Below are 22,957 nucleotides of genomic sequence, written 5' to 3'. Positions count from 1 at the left end.
CTCTGTTCTTTCTGCCAGGAAGAGCCACCACCCTTCTCACTGATCTTCAGATAAAGGGGCTGATTTCGCTACCCTCAGCCTAACTCCCCAGCTGTATGGGAGCTGTACACTCGTGGGACTGCTCAATCCCAGGTAACCCCAATCAGCCTTAACCCTGGATCCTTGTCATTCAGCCAATCCACAGCAACTACACACGTAAGGCACCAAGCAAGGTCAGTGGAGCACAAAGGCTGCTGTGACATGAAGGAATCAATAATTCCTGGAGCTCTGCTTCCTCTTGAAAAAGAGTATCATAGAAGTAATAAACAGCAAAGGCCTCTGGGACAAGAAGAGGGCAAATGATCCACAGGTAGGTTTAACTTTAGGCAAAAGGTGCTTGCAAACATTCTAAATTAAAGCCATACCTTACACGATTATTTTAGAGATGATTTATCTTAGTTTAATTGATCTTCGGTTGCCAATGGCTCCCAACATTTAGGTTTTTCCTGCCCTCACAATACTGAAAAAGTCAACAATCCATAAGCAAATACTTAAATGCATCGTGGGTTGGAGGACTACTAGTTAAAAGAGTCTCTCAGCAAGCCCTTGCAATGCGAAAGAATCACCCCCCTCTGACTTCTTTAAAGGACTTTTAAGAGAGGCAGGCCAGACTCAGAATTTCATGCACTATGCAATCACATGCCCTGACCCCTGGAGAATTCTTGCTTTAGACAAGAATGAAAAAGTTCAGAGAGGATTAAAGTATTTTAACCATAAGGTGAAACTACTAAGTCATGTTCATCACACCTTAGACAGTGTATTTTCAGCCTTCCAGAGATGAAAGTAGCCATCCAGAGATACTGCTCCCAATTCCTGCAAGAGCAATGAAAAGCAGGTTATACTCACAGCAACTAATATACAACAGTAAGCAGGGGAAGACCCTGCAGGTTGGGGTCCTCCCATTCCTCACTCCTATGCCATGATGGTGCCATGGATTATCAGCTCATCATCTTACCCTAGGAAACGCAGCTGCATAGCATATTAAATCAAGGCTGCTTCTTGAGAGAACCCAAGAAGCAAGGCCCGGTTTGAACACAGACACCCACGGTTAGAAAAGCCCATTCGATACAAGCATACACATGACACCCTGTTTGACAGAGCAGAGCACACACATGAAAGACAGTTTTGTAAGTCTCAGTGTGAGAGCTTCTATAAGTGGAAGGTCTAAGCTGGGAGAGATAAGTCTACTCTTAACCCATAAACATGGATGAGAGGAGGCTAAGGGAACTAGTCCTAAAATTGCGGTCTGATTCTTCTCTTTTGGCTCTGGGTCTCCATACCAACACTCTACTTAATAGTCCAGCAGTTTCAGGAGATCTGACTCAAATGACTAAGTAAGACTTGATGGCAGTGTTGAGAAGAGGCAGTAAAAAATGAAAAGAAACTGAATACAAGACAGAAGAAAGTGACTGCATGTAGGAAAATCACACCGAAAATAGAGCACCTGCAAGTTCACGTGCAAATGAGAGACATTCAAATCAGAGTGGCCCTGGGGAAATTGAGAGGCTAACAGATATGAACCATCCAGAGAATGCTCAATGTGAACGGTGGGTTTCTTAATTTCAGTTATAATCTTTCTCAGAGAGATTATAACCGAGCATCCCTCAGCCTTCAAGAGATGCTCTGTGGGCTCAGAACTGAGTTATGCAGTAAGCTCTGACTTGGGGAAGGAGAAGGAGAGTGCATCTCTCAAGACATAAGCCAAGAAGCTGAAGCAAGAGGAACAGGCTTCAAGGAACCTTTAGCAAGCTCATACCTTGTTTTTGTTGTTGAAGGCCAGGGCCCGGACCTTGCAGTTGTCAGGGTTTGTGTCCTCCTTGGGGATGTCCTTTAAGGCCTTGTGAGTGATGTGAGCATACACAGGAACCCGTGACACATTGTGCCTTGCGTCACTTTTGGTCAACACATCATCTGTCACCTCCCAGAGTCCCATAGAACCATCACGTGAGCCTGCAGGGCAAGGAAACAACAGATGTCAGACACCTAACTCTCCATGAGACAGTCCCACAGAAGCCAAATGGGCTTCCTTAGTCCAGCTCTGCGCATCAGGCTCACATGTGCTGAAGCTTGGCCAGGTGGCCCACACCAAAACAGAGAGCCGTGTGCATTTTAATAGCCACACCAACAGGATGGTTCAACTGAGGTGTAGGAGTTAAAATATAATCTTTAAGTGTAACGTAGTTGGCGGGACTTTTCAAAAAAGAGAATCATACATTTGATAAAGCTCGGAAATTTTCCAAGTCAAATGCTTAGGTCACTTGGGCATGCATATACAGGTGATTTCTACTAGGCAGTAGAGTTTGGGAACTTCCACTCTAGATCAGTGGTACTTAACATTTTATGAGCCACGTACCCCTTTGACAGACTCAGGAATGTTAAAAACCCCTTTCTCTAGAAAAATACACAAAAACCCTATATTGCACATTCAATTTTAGGGAGGTTCATGGGCCTCTTGAAGGGACCACATCCCTGAATTAAGAACAACTGTTCTATATAAGACAAATGCTTAAAAACATACGTAGTTTTCCTTAGGAAACAATAATGAAGAACTTAAAAACAACAGGTTTATGGTATAGTCATAAAACAGTATATCAAGAACCAAGAAAAAAAATGTTTTCAAATTCCTTTCCAGTAGCATTATCTGCCAACACTCCTTTGAGATCAGAAGCTACTCTCCCACATTGCTGAGCTCCTGAGTACTTCATAGTAAAAATTGTTCAGGGACTTCCCTGGTGGTCCAGTGGCAAAGGACCCATCCTACAATGCAGGGGATGTGGGTTCGATCCCTGGTCGGGGAACTAAGATCCCACATGCCGCCGGGCAACTAAGCCCTAGCGCCACAACTAGAGAAGAGAAAACCCACACGCCACAACTAGAAAGAAACCCGTGCGCCGCAAAGAAAGATCCTGCATGCCACAACTAAGACCTGACGGAGCCAAAGGGGAAAAAAAAAAAAATATATATATATATATACATTTAAAAAATTAAATATATATAAATAAAATATATATATAAATAAATAAAAATAAAACTAAAAAGAATTTTGTTTAACATGGGAGAAATATCATCCAACTCATTTGTAATCATAAGGTTTGTGGACAAAGGTTCAAAGCAGAGGGTTCATTGTGTGAAATCTAGAAAAGGCCAGAGAGAGAAAGGCACATATAGAGAACTATATATGGTTTATAATACAAATTTAAAAAATGAAACTACAAGTCTTATTAAAAATCTCAAGCATATTGAAATGTTGAAAGAATTTTACAATGAATTGTACACTTACACCTATAGTTTACCATCAACATCTACTTATACTTGATGTATCATATATCTATCCATATATCCATCCCTCCATATGATCCTATTTTAACCTACTAATGATCCCATTTTAACAACTGATATATGTACTGAAAAAAGACTAGTAAGATGTATTTCAAAATGTGAAAGGTGGCTATCACTGGGCAGAGACTGTACGGGTAATTCTTTCCTTTTTTATTTGAACTTTTAAAAATTCTTATAATAAACATATTACTTTTACAGTAAGGAAAAATTATTTAAGAAACTAATTTGGAAGCAACGTGAAGATTAGATTGGAGGAGACAAGACTAGAAGCAGAGAGAAAATATGAAAGGACACTGGGGGTAATTCAAAAGATAGAGCACTCAAGTAGAGAAAATAGAAAAGAAATTGATGGATATAAGAGATATTTCAGAAAATAGTATCAACATGGCTTAGTAATAGAAGGAGACTGAAGAGTCTTATTTCTCTGGCTGTGCACCTAGGCAGGAGCATTTACCAATATGTGTCAATGGCAGAAGAAGGTGAGGTCCAGGAAGGGAGATGGTGAGTATGAATACACTGAATTTGAGCGGAATGTTCAGGGGCTGGAGCTCAAGTCTAAACATTAGCAGTGGTTAAGACTATAAACTCCCAATGCAGGGGGCCCAGTTTGATCCCTGGTCAGGGAACTAGATCCCACCTGCATGCCACATCTAAGAATTCACATGCCACAACTAAAGAGCCTGCCTGCCACAATGAAGACTTGGTGCCCCCAAATAAATAAATAAAATAAGTAAATATTAAATAAAAAACCCAACCAAACACTGGTTAACAATTATTGAGCATTTTCAATATGGCAGCCACTAAGTACTATCTCATTTGATCTTCCCAATGACCCTTTGAAGTATGTATAATCATTACCCATGTTACAGATGAGGAAAGCCAAGGCTCAAAAGGTTTAAACAACTTGCCCTCCATGCTAATAAGTGGTAGGACCAGGATTCAAGTGAAGGTCTTTATTATCAGAGCCAATATTCTTTTTTTTTTTAATGCAGCAAAAACTACTTTAATGTTAATAGTATATCACTCTTTTTTGTAAATAATAGAACTTTGTTTATATCCAATTTAACAAGTAACAAGACACTACACTGACTTAAAAACTATTTGGACTTTCGTGCTGATGCGACCTCTCAGAGTACAATATTCCTGATTTGGATGTAAACAAAGCATAACTGAAAATTCAAAAGAAACTTTTTTTTTTTTTGCCACACCATGCGACTTGCAAGATCTGAGTTCCACAACCAGGGATGGAACCCAGGCCCCCCCAGCCCCCTGAGGAATCGTGGAGTCCTAACCACTGGATCGCCAGGGAACTGCCCAAAAGAAACATCTTCCCTTGCCCTCCTGCACAGCTGAGTGTTAGAACTATTTCCAACTGAGTTGCTTACTGCAAAATTTTGAGGCAGTTTCTCAATCTTTTTAGGCTCCTTCTTAATTGTCTCTGCACATATTACAATCTTAAAATGTATACTGTGTTTTTACTCTCTATCTTCCATAATTGTATGTAGTGTTGTGTACCGTGTAATATGTTAACAGTATGTCACACAGCATCTCCATCATTAGGGTAAGGAAGTGTACTAACTTACTTTGATGATTGGGAAATTGAAACAGCTTCTTTTGACATGTAACAATTTGGAAAATACACCATTTGAAGATTAGTACTTTTACAAAGCTCTATGTCCTCAATTTAGATGGCAAAATTATAATGCGAGGAACACTGATGGGGGAATTTTTGTTGTCTATATTGATTTTAGTGATTCTACAGTTTATAAGGAAGTTATATTCTATATTATCATAATTAAAGTAATAGATGAGAATATCACAAACATTTAATTTTAATTTTTTATTACAGTATAGTTGACTTACAATATTATATTAGTTTTAGGTGTACAGCACAGTGATTCAATCTTTTTACAGATTATACTCCATTTAAGATTTTTATAGGACTTCCTAGGTGGTGCAGTGGTTAAGAATCCGCCTGCCAATGCAGGGGACACGGGTTTGATCCCAGCGCCAGGAAGACCCCACATGCCACAGAGCAACTAAGCCCGTGCACCACAACTGTTGAGCCATGTGCCGCAACTACTGAAGCCCTCACGCTTAGAGCCTGTGCTCTGCAATATGAGAAGCCACAAGCAATGAGGAGCCCATGCACTGCAACAAAGAGCAGCCCCCACTGGCTGCAACCAGAGAAAGCCCAAAGACCCAATAAATAAATAAAGTAAAATAAATAAAATAATGGCCATTTTCCCCTGTGCTGTACAATATATCCTTGTTGCTTATTTTATACATAGTACTTTGTATCTCTTAATTCCATATTTTTATCTTGCCCCCTCCCTCTCCCCACTGGTAACTAGTTTGTTCTCTTTGTGAATCTGTTTCTGTTTTGTTATATACATTCATTTTATATTTTTAGATTACACATATAAGTGATAAAGTTTTTGTCTTTCTCTGACTTATTTCACTAAGCATAATACCCTCTAGGTCCATCCATGTTGTTGCAAATGGCAGGATTTCTTTCTTTTTTAAAGGCTGAGTAATAGTCCATTGTGTATATATGCCACATCTTCTCTTTTTAAAATTTTTATTTTATCTTGATGTATAGTTGATTAACAATGGTATGATAGTTTCAGGCGCAGAGCAAAATGATTCAGTTATACATGTACCTATTTTTTTCTTTTTAAAGATTTATTTTATTATTTATTTATTTTATCTTTGGCTGCACTGGGTATTTGTTGCTGCACGCAGGCTTTTTCTAGCTGTGGCAAGCAGGGCCTACTTTTCATTGCAGCACGCAGGTTTCTAACTGCAGTGGCTTCTCTTGTTGCGGAGCATGGGCTCTAGGCGCACAGGCTTCAGTAGTTGCTGCACGTGGGCTCAGTAGCTGTGGCTTGTGGGCTCTAGAGCACAGGCTCAGTAGTTGTGGAGCATGGGCTTAGTTGCTCTGTGGCATGTGGGATCTTCCCGGCCCAGGGATCAAACCTGTGTCCCCTGCATTGGCAGGCAGATTCTTAACCACTGCGCTACCAGGCAAGCCCTATCCATTCTTTTTCAATTCTTTTCCCATTTAGGTTATTACAGAATATTGAGCAGAGTTCCCTATGCTATACAATAGGCCCTTGTTGGTTATCTGTGTTATTTTTTTAGCCTCACCATGTGGCTTGTGGGATCTCAGTTCCCCAAAAAGGGATTGAACCTGTGCCCTCTACAGTAAAAGCCCAGAGTCCTAACCAGGGACCACCAAGGAATTCCCTGGTTATCTATTTTAAATACAGCAGTGTGTACATGTCAATTCCAAACTCCCAATCTATCCCTTCCCCCACCCTTCCCCCTGGTAACTATAAGTTCGTTCTCTAAATTTGTGAGTCTTTCTGTTTTGTAAATAAGTTCACTTTTTTTTTTTTAGATTCTACATATAAGTGACATCACATTTGTCTTTCTCTAACTTATTTCATTTAGAATGATAATCTCCAGGTCCATCCATGTTGCTGCAAATGGCATTATTTCATTCTTTTTAATGGCTGAGTAATATTCCACTGTATATACGTACCACATCTTCTTTATTTATTCACCTGTTGATAAGACACGCAGGTTGCTTCCATATCTTGACTATTACATATAATGCTACTAAGAATATTGAGGTGCGTGTATGTTTTTGAATTACTGTTTTCACTTTCTTTGGATATATATCTAGCTGTGGAATTGTTGGATCACTTAGTAGTCCTATTTTTAGTTTTTTGAGGAACATTTGTACTGTTTTCCATAATGGCTGCACCAATTTACGTTCCTACCAGATTGTACCACAGTTCTCTTTTCTCCACATCGTCACCAACATTTGAAGACTTTTTGATGATTGCCAGTCTGACAGCTGTGAGGTGATTACCTCACTGTGGTTTTGATTTGCATTTCTCTGATGATTAGCAATTTTGAGTATTTCCTCATGTGCCTGTTGGCCACTGTACATCTTCTTTGGGAAAATGTCTATCCAGGCCAATTTTTAATTGGGTTATTTTTTTATATTGAGTTGTAAGAGCTGTTTATGTAATTTGGATATTAACCCTTATTGGTCATATCATTTGCAACCGTTTTCTCCCATTCCACAGGTTGTCTTTTTGTTCTGTCGATGGCTTCCTCTGCTATGCAAAAGATTTTAAGTTTAATTAGGTCCCATTTGCTTATTTTTGCTCTTGTTTCTTTTGCCTTAGGAGAGAGATCCAAAAAAATATTGCTAAGATTTATGTCAGAGTGTTCTGCCTATGTTTTCCCCTAGGAGTTTTATGGTTTCCAGTCTTACATTTAGGTCTTTTAATCCATTTTTAGTTTAGTTTTGCATATTGGTGTGAGAAAATGTTCTAATTTCATTCTTTTACATGTAGCTGTCCAGTTTTCCCAGCACCACTTTTCATTGAAGAGACTGTTTTTTCTCCATTGTATATTCTTTGTCATAGATTTATTGACCAGAAGTGTGTGGTTTTACTTCTGGGCTCTCTGTTCTGTCCCACTGATCTATATGTCTCTTTTTCTACCAGTACCATGCTGTTTTGTTGACCACAGCTTTGTAGTTTAGTATGAAGTCAGGGAGCGTGCTATCTCTAGCTTTGTTCTTTTTTTCCTCAAGATTGCTCTGGCAATTTGGGGTCTTTTGTGGGTCTATAGAAATGTTAGGATTGTTTGCTCTAGTTCTGTGAAAAACGTCATGGGTATTTTGATAAGGATTACATTAAATCTGTAGATTGCTTAGGGAAATATGGACATTTTAAACAATATTAATTCCTCCAATCCAAGAATATGGGGTATCTTTCTATTCTTTTGTATCAGCTTCAATTTCCTTCATAAATGTCTTATAGTTTTCAGAGTATAGGTCTTTCACTCAGAGCCAATATTTTTTCTTTTTAAATTGAAATAGAGCTGATTTACAATGTTATATTAGTTTCAGGTATATAGCATAGTGACAATATTTTTGCAAATTATATTCCATTATAGGTTATTACAAGATACTGGGTATAATTCCCTGTGCTATACAGGATATCCTTGTTGCTTTTCTATTTTATATACAGTAGTTTGTATTGGTAATCCCTTACCCCTAATTTGTCCTTCCCCCCTCCCTTTCCCCTTTGGTAACCACAAGTTTGTATTCTGTATCTGTGAGTCTGTTGCTGTTTTATTTTTATTTTATTTTTTTTTTTTGGGCACACGGGCTTAGTTGCTCCGCAGCATGTGGTATCTTCCTGGAGCTGGGATCGAACCCGTGACCTCTGCATTGGCAGGCGGATTCTTAACCACTGCGCCACCTAGGAAGTCCTCTGTTGCTGTTTTAGAGCCAACATTCTTAAAACCTGCTACATGTTCATAAAATGTAGACTTGGGGGCTTCCCTGGTGGCACAGTAGTTAAGAATCTGCCTGCCAATGTAGGGGACATGGGTTCGATCTCTGCTCCAGGAAGATCCCACATGCTGCAGAGCAACCAAGCCCATGTGCCACAACTACTGAGCCTGCGCTTTAGAGCCTGTAAGCCACAACTATTGAGCCATGTGCTGCAACTACCAAAGCCCACACACCTGGAGCCTGTGCTCTGCAACAAGAAGCCACCGCAATGAGGAGCCCTCGCACCACAACTAAGAGTAGCCCCTGCTTGCCACAACTAGAGAAAGCCCGTGTGCAGCAATGAAGACCCAACACAGCCAATAAATAAATAAGTAAATAAATAAATTTATAAAAAAAAAACAAAAGCAGACTTGAAAGCTATCGGCCTGAAAACATAGAACACTTGCAGGGTATATGAAAAAAGAGAAGGGAAGCTCCCCAAAAAAGCCATGACCTGGTTCCCAACAATCACATGTAGTGCAGGTTGCTGTCATACAAATAGTCCCTATAGAGGTGACATGATTCTGCCTTTGCCTTCAAGGAGCTCTCATTTCTTGGGAAGACAAATGACAGGGAATCCAAAAGCTTCTGAACCACTACTGATAATTCTGAACTCTGACTATGCTTGTCCATTAGATTTATTTTCCCTTCTGGCTGCTTTCTGTTGCCTTGCAAAGAATCCAAAGAAGAAACATTTTTGTTTCCTTAGCCTTGCCTGTAGCAGTTCTAAGCATGGACTTTGAACTCAGAGCTGGATTCAGATCCTGAATCCATTTCTCACTATTTGCGTAGCCTCTGGCAAATTATAACTTCTCAGAATCTAAATTTTCTCATTTGTGAAATGTGGCTAATAATGCAAACCTTCTAGGACTGTTGTGAGGATTCTATGAGATAACACATGTGAAGCAGTTAATTTAGCAACTTGTGATTTTTTAAAATTTGGGAATCTGGAGTGGGGGATTATATTTTTACATATAGGTACCCAGCAAAACTGGTTGGCACTCTGAGCCTACCTTCTAGGCTACTGTAGGTATTCAGAAAGCTTTTGAGTATCTCTAGGTTATCTTCTCTACACTCATTTCCATATATTTTTTCTCACTGTTCTACCACTGGGAGAGAAATTCCCCCAATCCTAAATAGGTTTTATCAACAAGAAATTCCCTCAATCCTACATGGCTTTATCAACACTATACAGCTGTACAGAAAATGACAATTCCTCCTAATACTTTGCAGAGCACACCAACTTTTCCAAAAGCATTTTCACAACTATTGTCTCAGTGAAGCCCCACAAAAATGTTGAGGCTAACATGCCATCACACAGGCTCTTTGGAACAAGGCAGGGTATGAATAATACGTGTGCCAGTACTTCCACTCTCCAGATCAGGAAAATAAAAGGGAAATGACTTTTCCAAGGTCACATGGTAAGTTAGAGAAAGAGACAACACTAGAAACTAGGCTGCCTGGTCCCTGGCTGATGGTCTGTTTACTGGGCTATTTCCAATCACACTACTATCCTTTTTCAATTTCTAGCCTCCCTCCCTTCCCGCCACATTCCCTACAAAAGGGCAATTTTACCAGACACCGCCATAGTGTCACTGATCCAAGCAATGGAAAAGATCCAGTCCTTGTGTCCGTCCTTCAAAAGGAGGGTACAGGTACAGAGAGGGAAAAAAAAGAAAAAAGAAAAAAAGTCAGTAAAATAAGGATTATGATGTACACCACTGAAAAAGCTTACAAGTCTGACTGAAAACATCTTTGTAAAAATTACAATTCTGATCTCTGGTGATCTCAACCCAGATGGCATGATCCACAATCTTTAACTTCTGTCCTGAGAAGCTCAAATCTGGAATGAAACTGGCATTACTGTAGGCAATAAACATGGCCAGTGGACATACAGCTCCAGCATTCTATCTCTGGATGTCCTGCTTGTGGCTCCTATGAACAATTACCCACCTCTCATCCCTCCAACTTCATCCTGGCACTCTCCCCCTTGCTTCCCAGGACAATAGCTACAGCTGACCTCTATGTTGTTCCATCTGTCTGGAACTCTCTTCCTCCAGACATCAGCATGGCTTGCACCCTCACTTCCTTTAAGTCTCCCTGCTCAAATGTCATTCTTATCAAAGAGGCCTTCCCTGGCTATGCTCTGAAATAGCATTCTCCACCACACTGTCTCCCTTTAGTCTGTCTTTACTCTCCTCCATGGCACTTACACACTCTGACATACAGCCGGTACATTTCTGTTGGTTTATATGCCTCCCTTCACTTGAGTGCAGGCTTCAAGAGGGTAGGGACTCTGTCTGTTTTATTCACTGTTATGTTCCCAATGTCTAAAACGATGACTGGCCATACAAGGGTCAAAAAACAGTTGCTGAATGAATAACTTCAATAAACTTTTCTGACTATGGGCAGTAGGAGATGTGTAAACACTGTGGACTCAAATACCAACCCATTGCTGTTGGCCTCTGAGGTATGCTGCTTGCCTCTTTATCAAACATACCCTCTTGTCAACATAACTGATACTCCCTGTGGGGAGTGTAGTGCCCATTCTGAAATCTCCACCCCCACACCTCACCATTACGCTCTCCTTACCCGAGTTAGCAGAAATCTAGAGGAAACTACCCCTTCCCAGGGGCTTGTGGGAGGAGGGTCTATGTTACCTACTGGGTTCTGTTTAAAAACAAGGCTACCTCTAACTACAATTACTGGGGAAACTTACATCTCCCACACACACAGGATCTAGTGTAGGCAGCCGGTAGATGGCAAGACTGTTGGGGTTGTCTCCTCCGGTGGCTAACAGTGTTCTAGAGGGATTCAGCTCGATAGCATGGATACCACAGCCCTGCTGTGTCACACCTCCAGGCTCCCGATCCTTCAGAATGGGAATCTTGGTGATCTGGCTTGTCTGGACATCCACTACAAACAGCTACAAGAGAAAAGGGATAAAGAAGCTGAACAAAGTTTCTCCTCAGTGTGGCTGACACTGGATACAAACATCCATTCATTCACTCAGTTATCCATCAAACATTTAATTAATGTCTACTACATGTGAGACCCTGGGAATTATTAAACATATGGTCAGGGCTACACTAGTCAAATGAAACACATAAATAAGAAAACATAACAGAGAGAGGTATAATATGATACATAAACACAGAAGAGGAAGAAGTAAATTCTGCCTGGGATTCAAAGATGGCTTCAAAGGGAGCTTGTATTAGACTATGGACCTAATGAACCTGACGAAAGGTTTTCTACCAGTTCAAGCACATTTTATATAACTAATTCTTATCTACCCATGCACAGAAACTTTACATTACAACCACTATTAGTGGTACCTATAAAGAGTACCAGGTATGCTAGAGTGACCTGAGACTTGACAAGGTGAGAGACACTCACGTCTCACTGTGTATCTATCACTCACACATTCTGTTCTGCGCCTTCATGCCTTCACTCATGCTGCTGCTTCTGCCTGCAAGGCTCTTGTGCACCCTGTACCAAACGAATCCCCTTTCACCCTCGAAAATTCAACTCAGAGAAATGCTTTACAGAAAAGATCAGTCTTAGAGAAAGGGCATTCCTGATGGAGTCTAATATTAAACTCTTTTTTATTTTACAGGATAAAATTTTACATTATTTTAATTAAAGAGAAAGGAGAAAGCATATTAAAAAGAAAGATGTGGGGACTTGGTGGTGGTCAAGTGGTTAAGACTCCGTGCTTCCACTGCAGGGGGCATAGGTTCGATCCCTAGTCTAGGAACTAAGACCCCAGGGGTTGCTGAGACTTCCCTGAAGACTCCATGCTCCCAATGCAGGGGGCCCAGGTTTGATCCCTGGTAGGGGAACTAGATCCCTCGTGCATGCTGCACCTAAAGATCCTACGTGCAACAAGTAAGGCCTGTCACAGCTATGTGGTATGCACTGGGCCAGCTGGTAGGATGCAGACCAAAACTCAGGGTCTGTTGGGTTAGAAGAAGCCAACATAGAAGTACTTGATGGCATCTGGTTTCAGGACTTAATGAAGCTCAGGTTCTTAATGTCTCATCGCAGAAAGAATTCAGTGAGAGACAAAGTGATAGGTAGAAAGTGGATTTATTCAGAGACAAACACACTCCACAGACAGTGTGCGGGCCATCTCAGAAGGTGAGAAAAGGCCTAATATTAAACTCTTTATGTGATTCAATGGTTCATTCCTTTACTCACTCATTGATTCAGCACCAACTAAAGAACTGTTCTAGGTGCTAGAAATATAACTACTAGGAATGATCTCTGCCCTCATATACCTTATAGTCTAGGAAGTTCATTTAAAATCCTATCAGCAGGACTTCCCTGGTGTCACAGTGGTTAAGAATCTGCCTGCCAATGCAGGGAACACGGGTGCCATCCCAGGTCCGGGAAGATCCCATATGCCGCAAAGCAGTTAAGCCTGTGTGCCACAACTACTGAGCCTGGGCACCACAACTATTGAAGCCCACGTACCTAGAGTCCGTGCTCCACAACAAGAGAAGCCACCACACTGAGAAGCCCACGCACCGCAACAAAGAGTAGCCCTTGCTCGCCACAACTAGAGAAAGCCCGCATGCAGCAAAGACCCAACACAGCCAATAAATAAATAAATAATAAATAAATAAATAAATAAAATCCTATCAGCAATTCTCAGAGTGAAGCCAAATCATGTCATATCTTTGTATAAAGTAACCTACTGCTTGCACAGAAGATCTACAAAAGGAGAAAGTAGATAAGTCTTTAATTTAAAATAGAAAAAGGAAAGGAAGAGTAGCTAGAACAAGAATGCCAGGAAGAGACTGAGGAAAAATTTTAAAAAGGAAGGTGGAGTGAGGGGAACCACTCCCAAATCTGTAAGCCCTGACAACTACTTAACACAGACCCCTGCCAAACTGGCACCATCACTGATATGTCCGACAGGCATTTTTAAATTCAATGTGTTCAAAACAAATACTCTTCCTCCCCAAACTGCTCATTTCATCTAATGCCACCACAATCTGCCTGGTCATGCAAGCCTGGATTCATCCTAGACTCCTTTTCCTACCTCATTCCCATCATCCCTGCTAGTCCTGCCAAATATTCTTACAGTTGGCTCCTTCCTCTCCATCCCCTCTCCTCTAGACAACTGCAACTGGTCTCTGTGCCTTCAGGCAAGGCCACCATCAAAAGTATTCTCGATACTACATTATACATCTTCATAAAAATGGAAATCCTCCCTTGTCAGTTAAAAAATATCTATTGGTTCCCCTTTACCTAAATTCAAGCCCCTTAGCATGACATCAAGACTTTTCTCAATGTGGCCCCTATCTATCTCTCTAGCTTCACATCCAGCCATGGACCTTGTACTCTAGAAAAAACTGATTATTATTTACACAAAAATCTTCAATGAAATATAATTATTTTGTTTCATGCTCATGCTATTCACAATGCCAGAAACGCTTTCTCCTACTCTTTTCTTTACCTGGCCATCATGTCCTTACCTTTCATGATTCAGTTCAGATATGTCCTCTATGAATATTCCTTAATGTCCAGGCTGGTTAAGTTCCTCTCTTGTAGGCTCCCAAGATAGCCCTCTACCCACAACAGTTAGATCTTACCACAGCTTTTAAAATCTTTACTTGTCTCTCTTCTCCATTAAACTAATAATGCCCCTCCAATTCTAAGAGCAGGGGGTTTCCTCTATTTGGTTCTATTCTCCTGCCCCAACAATGCAGAGCTACATAGTAAGCGCTTATAGTAACCACCTTTCAGGGGGCCTGGCCAATGATGTTAGGGGCACCCCACATCCCTGCTAGGGGGCCTGTAGCTGAGTTTGTTTGATATAAGCCCAAATTTCCAGATCACAGCACTGTCCTGGGGTGGCCTCCTGGCTCAGGGAGAACCAATACAGAGGCTAGACTGGACTGGATCATTCGATTTCTCTCAGCATTATGGAACTGACTGGTGACACTAAAGCAAACTATCTGGGTGGCCATTTTCTACCAAAGCCATTCCCCAGGGGAAAGGAATCAGAAGAGAGGAAGCATGGACATCCCTGGTTCCTAATGGCTTTCCAGTTCCTAGTTGTTTCCTTCTGAGATCCAGGGATACTTCCTGCTCTTGGGGTTTGCAAGCTAGCCCTTCCAATAAATGTGAGTGGCTCTCTTACCCTTTCAAACAAATGATCTCTAACCAACACAGCCCCTCAAATGCTTTTTTTTTAAATTCTTGTTTATTTTATATTTCCTTTCATTCCTTTAAATTAATTAATTAATTTATTTTTGGCTGTGTTGGGTCTTCGTTGCTGCATGGGCTTTCTCTAGTTGAGGAGAGCAGGGGCTACTCTTTGTTGCCATGTGCAGGCTTCTCAGTGCAGTGGCTTCTCTTGTGAAGCACCAGCTCTAGGCACGCAGGCTTCAGTAGCTATGGCACATGGGCTCAAGAGTTGTGGCTCATGGGCTATAGAGCAGGCTCAGTAATTGTGGCGCACGGGCTTAGCTGCTCTGCAGCACATGGGATCTTCCCGGACCAGGGATTGAACCCGTGTCCCCTGCATTGGTAGGTGGATTCTTAACCACTGCGCCACCAGGGAAGCCCTCTAATGTTTAATGAAACAAAATTTACTGCTCACTTACACCTCTGTGTTGTGTGGAACAATGCAACCATAATATGTTAGCTTCTAGACCAGCGATTCTCAAACTGATTATCACAATAACCTGGGGAATTTTCTTTTAAAAAAAAAACTACAAAACAAAAACAATTCCCAGGCCCTACCCTAAAATTCCTCCATTTAGAAAGTTCTGAGTTTGAGGCCAGCAAAAGTGAATTTTTTTTCAAGGATCTCTAAGTGAATCTACTGAACGCCCAGGTTTAACAACCACTGATCTAGAATCTTGCTATTTAAAGAAACAAAAATCTCAAGCCACACCCTAGACCTATTAAATCAGAACTTGGAGTTTCTCAAGATCTCCAAGTATACTGAAGTTTGAGAAGCACTGATGTAGGGAGAATCTACTCTACACTAAGGACAATGCGTGTGATAAGACACCCCATGTCTTAAAACAGGGCTCCATTTCTGCCACCTAGGAAAGGTGAAGAGAAAAGACTTCATCCATTCATGTCCAAGAACATCTTAAGTTCAGCCTCTCTAGTTCTGGGCTTGGGAGAGATCTAAGTTTGAATTTCAGACTGGTTACTTAGTAGCTATGTGATCTTCATCAAGTCATTTTAACCTTTCTGAATCTTGTGTCTTATCTAGAAAACTTGAATATTATTTATCTTATAGGGTTGCTAAGAGATCTAATAAAATGTAAAGTATCTAGCACAGGGCTCAGCACAGAATAGGTGCTTAACAAGTAGTAGCCAATAGCAATTTTCTAATGTCTGCTTCATTCCGTAGATTATAAGAAAGGCTTCTGCTCTAGGTGAAAAAGATTTCATAGAAGGGAGATGCAAACAGCTGGCTCTGTAGAGGCCCAGGAAACCAAGAGTTTACCTCAAACCTCACCCTCATCCTTGCAGAGGAATGACAAAGCACCGTGTGAAGGACAGAGTCTTTCTGCTTTTTCAAAGGAAGGAACAAGGTTGTGGATGCAGTGTCACAGACTACCTCCCCAAGCTGTCTGACAAGGGGCCAAGGCTTCATACAGGTCCTGTAACATTTCCCAGAATGAGGCTGCTCCACATTAAGCTACTGGGATCCCTGCCAGAAACCAGCAGCATGGCAAGGTAAGCTTGAGGCCTAATGGCTCCCTGCAGCTTACAAGTTAGGACAGGAAAAAAAAAAAAGAAAGAAAGAAAGCAAAGGCCTTACAATAAGGAAGATTGTAAGACTAGTGAGCACATCTCTGCATGTATGTATTTGCATATAGACATATGCAATTGTGCATATATAGAGAGTCAAGGCGGCTTAATAAAATGGGGGGGACAGGAGACTCACAAACTATCTAAAACGTAAAGAATGTTTAAGGTGGAGGCTAATGGAGAAAGGAAAGCAAATCCACATAGTTTGCACAGACATCAGGATGAACCATACCAAGTCAGATGGTAAAAGGCAAGAAGGCAGCTTAAGTCTGGGAAAGGGAAGATAACTGAAATCAAGCAGAGGAATACATTCTCTACGCCAAACCGAGATGGGGAGTAGCAAACGAGAGAGAGCCAAGACCCAGAAACACAACAGAAAATGGTTAGACAATACATATCAAAAATTAAAAATGTGTAAACTTTGCAATTTCAATTTTTAGATATTTATGTTAAGGAAATAATGACAAGTGAACAGTTTTAACTACAGTGAATTCTATTTACTTATTTTTATTTTTTTATTTTCTGGCTGTGACCGAGGGATTCAACCACGGGTTCAACCAGGGAGTGAACCCGTGCCTCCTGCAATGGAAGTGTGGAATCTTAACCACTAGACTGCCAGGGAAGTCCCAAATTAGAGTGAATTTTAAACTAGTGAAACACCAGAGGGAATAACCACACAATGGATTATTATACAGCCTTTAAGAATGATGGAGCAGAGAATATTTATTAACATGGAAAGTTGCTCATGCTATGTTATTAAATGAATACCCTTTTAAAAACATAAGTCCAGGAATATTTATTTTTCTTTTCAATGAATACATATGCTGTGCATAATTAAAAAAGAAAAGAAAAGGACCACAGGCCCTGAAATGAGCTGCACTTACTCAGGACTTCAATGATGTACAGGAGAATTGGGCATTCTGTCCAGACCATCTCTAAAAGCTTGCTGCCTGCTCACCTGCATCTTGCTGTGCAGGAGCTAAGGGTATAGCTGAGCTCAATAAGCTGCTTGAACAATATCAAGACTCTATATACAATGGAATATTACTCAGCTGTAAAAAGCAATGAAACTGGGACATTTGTAGAGACATGGATGGATCCAGAGACTGTCATACAGAGTGAAGTGAGTCAGAAAGAGAAAAACAAATATCGTATATTAACACATATATGCGGAATATAGAAAAATGGTACAAATCAACCGGTTGGCAAGGCAGAAATAGAGACCCAGATGTAGAGAACAAACATATGGACACCAGGTGGGGAAAGTGGGGAGAGTTGAGGGGGAATGAATTGGGAGATTGGGATTGCCATATATACATTACTAATAAGAAAAAAAAATCAAATTGTACACTCTAAATATATGCAGTTTATTGTATGTTAACTGTATCTCAATAAAAGTTCTTAAAAAAAAAAAAAAAGACTCTACAGCTATAAACATTGGACTGTTTAGGAGCTAGAAGTGTTGTCACACCTAGAAAGCCGAGTCACCGTTTCTATTGCAAGTCTATTAAAGGAAAGACCCATGTGGTTGTTTAAAGCAAAATAACATTTTGGGGGTCCTAATTACAAAAGTAACACATCATAAATTTGTAAAGCATATAAAAGGGGAAATTAGAAAATAATCACTACCACTACCTACTACCACTTGGGTGTATTTTTTTCAGGTCCTTCACTACATACCCAGTCATATGTATATATATTTTTCTCCATTTATAAAAATGTGACCTCATACATATTATTTTACACCTTTTAACACCTTTTCAAATTAATCAATATACTTTTAAATACTTTTTAATGGCTTTAAGTTAATTTACTGCATAGGTATGCTAGCATTTATTGAACACATTCCCTGTTATCGAACATTTATGCTGTGTCCAAATTTTCAGTAATGAAAAACACACTGCAGTGAACATTCCTGTATCTAAATCTAGGTGCCTGTGCTATGCTAAGATCTCTTACTCTTTCAATTGTAAATCTAAGCTGCTCCTCCAAAAGATGGCTATAGGGCTGGCCTGCTTAAATCAGCAGTGGTACTCCATATTAGATCCTGAATTCTGATATTTTCCCACTAGAATCATGATTTCTGGAAGGAGGACCATATCAGGATTTACAATTATCCTGAATTTAAGTAACATAATAATTGTGGGTTTTTGTTTGTTTGTTTTGCTACACAGCTTACAGGATCCTAGTTGCCTGATCAGAGATTGAACCCATGCCCTCAGCAGTGAAAGCATGGAGTCCTAACCACTGGACCGCCAGGGAATTCCCAGTAACATAATTCTTTTTTTTTTTTTAACTTTTAAAAACTTATTTATTTTATTTATTTTATTTTTGGCTGTATTGGGTCTTGGTTGCTGTGCACAGGCTTTCTCTAGGTGTGGCAAGCAAAGGCTACTCTTCATTGCAGTGCACAGGCTTCTTACTGTAGTGGCTCCTCTTGTTGTAGAGCACGGGCTCTAGGCACGTGGGCTTCAGGAGTCGTGGCACTCAGGCTCCGGAGTCATGGCTTGCGGGCTCTAGAGCACAGGCTTAGTAGTTGTGGCACACGCGCTTAGTTGCTCCGTGGCAAGTGGGATCTTCCCCAACCAGGTCTCAAACCCTGTCCCTTGTATTGGCAGGTGGATTCTTAACTACTGCGCTACTAGGGAAGCCCAACATAATTCTCTACAAGCGTTATAGCTAACAAGTCCAGTAAAATGATTCTTAATCCCTGATTTTGGAGGGCTCTGTTGAAAAGGGAACAAGTCCTGAAAGTCAGCTATGGCAAGACACCTAAGATTTTGCCTAGTACCCACACCAAAGTCACCTAATGAAGAGCCTCTGACAGTAAACCTCAGAGGTTTAGCTACCTTAAGCACCTCAACAACCATTTGGTAAAAAATTTCTCTTAGGTTGTAAAATCAGAACTCAACTGAGTGTTGCCTTTATCTAAATACAAAGCCCATGTCCTACTTCCAAGTGATATACCCATGCAATCAGAAAACAGAAAGATAAACAAAAGAACTGGCCAACTAGCCTGATTTTACACAAATCCTCATTTCTTCCTATGGAAGATGAAAATTAATTCCTATAGTACTGAAGGATACTATAATTATCGTATCTATACTAGTTAATGTATAGGTTATTCAGAAGAAGACAAGATATTCTCAGTTTTTTGTTCCCCAGAGCATTTCAAGGCATGAGATCTTCTACTCAGAATTAACAGGACGCCTTATCTCTAAATTGCAAACTACTGGAGAGCAGACTGTCACTATACACTAATTATCTGGTATGTTAAGAGATTATAAACTTTTAATAATAACAGTATTAAAACAGTAATATAATCCTGTTCCTCTCATTCTTACTTCCTGAGCCTTATAGCACAAAGACGTAATGATAATATGGCTATGTATTTGCCCACTGAAAAGCAACACCTCCCTCCAGGTGCTATTTGGAGCTCCAAAAAACTGAGCTGTGTGACTGAGAGGCGAAACTCTTTTTGCTGTATATCCTACCATCATATTTCCTAGCTCCTTCTTTACACCCTTTCCCCAGAGAAGAGGTATAACACGTAACTACTTGATCTTTGTCAGCAAACAAGACAAGCAATGAATGGCAACTGGGCAAGGCCACTTTCACCATTACTTTAGGCTAAGAAAAAACAAGGTTCATCTACCTGAAGTCATTTTTTTTTAAAGAAAATTTATAGAGTTTATTGACAATACCTTATCTACAATACTAGAAAAAAAAAATGCGAAAGATTGCTCAGAATCCTATCTCTCTTTTCAAGTCTGTTTTTCATCTGTTAAGTTCCTGTTCAGTCCTTAATGACATGCAGGTATAATGGTGCACAGCTATAATCAGCAGAGAGAGAATTCTGCATCTCATTACATTTAAACCTATCAAAAGCTCTGCATATTATTACAGTCTTCACAACTATGTCAATACCTCCATAATATGTAGATTTGATTCACCATAAATTACTTAAGTATTCTATTGTTAACATTTTGATAAAATAGCTTCCAATAGTTATTTTGTTAAAAAAGAGTTCTCTCTTCCTTTGGATAAATTTCAAAGTATGAAAATATTAGGTTAAAGGGTATAATATTTTTAGGCTCTTCATTTAACAAATAGTACATCCCAGGTCTTTGAAACATAAAGCTAAAATTACTTTCAAAAAAGAGTTTTAGTGGCAATAAATATATTACCTAGTTCTGTTCCACATGGTGGAATAGGTAACACTTTAATTTGTATACAGAAAAATATTTTGCTTTTACCTGTATCCCTTTTATGATGAAATTAAATATATTCTTACATAAATTATATCTAAATGAATTATTTTTATTTTAAAAATTTATTTATTTATTTATTGGCTGCGTTGGGTCTTCGTTGCTGTGCATGGGCTTTCTCTAGTTGCGGCAAGCAGGGGCTACTCTTCATTGCAGTGCTCGGGCTTTTCATTGCGGTGGCTTCTCTCGTTGCAAACCATGGGCTCTAGTAGTTGCGGCTCATGGGCTCTAGAGCTCGGGCTCAGCAGTTGTGGTGTATGGGCTTAGTTGCTCCGCAGCATGTGGGATCCTCCTGGCTCAGAGATAGAACCCGTGTCCCCTGCATTGACAGGCGGACTCCCAACGACTGCACCGCCAGGAAAGTCCTAAATGAATTATTTTTAAGTGTTTAAGCTACTTGGGATGTGACTGACATACAGAAAATAGCCATTTACAAGGTAAAAAAACTGCTCACTTCTTATCTTAGGTGTACCTGAATTTGGCCAGAAATACACCTAAGGATTAGAACCATCAAACTACTGCTACCACTTCCTCCTCCTTCACCGCCACTAATTATATCAACAACTTACTAAGCACATGTTCTAGGCACTGGGCAAACCAACATCTAATTTAATTTTCTTCATGACTCTGCTAGGCAGATAGTACTCATTCCATTTATTATTATTTTTTAAATATTTATTTATTTATTTGGCTGCCCTCGGTCTTAGCTGCAGTTTGTGGGATCTTTGTTGCTGCATGCAGGATCTCCATTGCAGCATGTGGACTCTTAGTTGTGGCATGTTGCTGCATGCAGGATCTCCGTTGCAGCATATGGACTCTTAGTTGTGGCATGCATGTGGGATCTAGTTTCCCTGACCAGAGATCGAACCTGGGCCCACTGCACTGGAAGTGTGGAGTCTTAACCACTGGACCACCTGGGAAGTCCCCACTCCACTTATTTTAAAGGTGAAAGAAAGGCTAAGAAGATACCTGGCTTGTCCAAGGATAAAAAGCTAATAAGAAATGGAGCCCATATTCAACCCATGAATCTCTGAATCCAAATACACAATACAAAATGACTTAAACTTGTTGACATTTCTGACTTAAGTTTACTATAACTCTTCTAGTAAAGAGACCAGAAAATTGGAAACTAATGACCTAACCTAAAAAAAAAAAAAAAAATAGGAAAATTTCCTGCTTTGCCTGTTGAGACCAGGAACAGGCATATAAGGAAAATAATTATTCATCAAGGGCTTCCTCAAAATGCAGAAATAAGATTTGATTACATCCTACTGGCTGCTGAACAGATATTAACCAAGAGGTCTACAAGAAAATTCTTTCAGATCCATTAAACATGATGTCCCACCTGTACCCTGAGTGTGGTTTAGAGAATACAAGGAGGATTCAAATAAATGGTCTAGATTTAATAAGCTGACCAAAAAATTATTGCTACATAGCATAAAGTCTAAGCTAGTGATTCATATAAAAATTGCCGGAGAGCTTATTTAAAATTCCAATTTCTAGGTTTCACTGAAGGAAAAATCCAGAATCAGTACTGGAGTGGGGACCAGGAAACTTGCATTTTAAACACATACCTCAAGTGATTTGTGATGCAGACAGTTCCTGAGTCATGCTTAGGAAATAAAGGCCTAAGCAATCAGAAATCAAATATACATCAGTTTAGAAGAAGGTGGACTGGCAAAAGAAGACTGAAGGAAGAGCCCAAGGAAAACAGGAACCAAATGAAGTAACTAGACTGTCTCATTATTAACTTTCCACAGGTAGTTAGCCTGTCAGGCACCACCCAGCAAACCTCTGCTCCCAGTGACCTGGGTTTCCCCATGCTCCAAGTCTACAGGGCAGCAGGAATAGGCCATAAATTCATCAGGACCATGCTTCAAAGCATGTGACTCTAGGGAGGGTGGGGGGGACTCGAGGGAGGGTGGGGGGGGGAGTCGATGGAGGGAGGGAATATGGGGATATGTGTATAAAAACAGATGATCGAACTTGGTGTGCCCCCCCCCCCAAAAAAAAGCATGTGACTCAATTCTCCAGATGAGAAAGGTGATTGACAGGATTTTTCACTATTAAAGGCTAGACATGAGTCAGAGGGAATAGAAAAAAAAAAGTTATCCAAAGGAGATTCAGTTAGTCTTGCCAACCAAATCCCCAGCGACTGGAGTCA

General features: G+C 40.3%; 1 protein-coding gene across 1 annotated transcript in view; it reads right to left on the bottom strand.

Annotated features, from left to right (window-relative positions):
• DCAF12 (DDB1 and CUL4 associated factor 12) overlaps positions 1-22,957 on the bottom strand; it is a 44,411-nt gene that overhangs the window by 5,483 nt on the left and 15,971 nt on the right. The window contains exons 3-6 of the mRNA XM_057723044.1: positions 11,460-11,666; positions 10,316-10,376; positions 1,796-1,989; positions 787-852 (exon numbers count right to left, since the gene is read on the bottom strand). Coding sequence (XP_057579027.1) covers positions 787-852; positions 1,796-1,989; positions 10,316-10,376; positions 11,460-11,666 — 528 coding nt within the window. The remainder of the gene's footprint in view (positions 1-786; positions 853-1,795; positions 1,990-10,315; positions 10,377-11,459; positions 11,667-22,957) is intronic.

The sequence above is a fragment of the Hippopotamus amphibius genome, chromosome 2 (assembly GCF_030028045.1).
Source record: "Hippopotamus amphibius kiboko isolate mHipAmp2 chromosome 2, mHipAmp2.hap2, whole genome shotgun sequence".
NCBI classification, from domain to species: domain Eukaryota; kingdom Metazoa; phylum Chordata; class Mammalia; order Artiodactyla; family Hippopotamidae; genus Hippopotamus; species Hippopotamus amphibius.
This window is presented reverse-complemented; position numbering and strand designations above follow the sequence as displayed.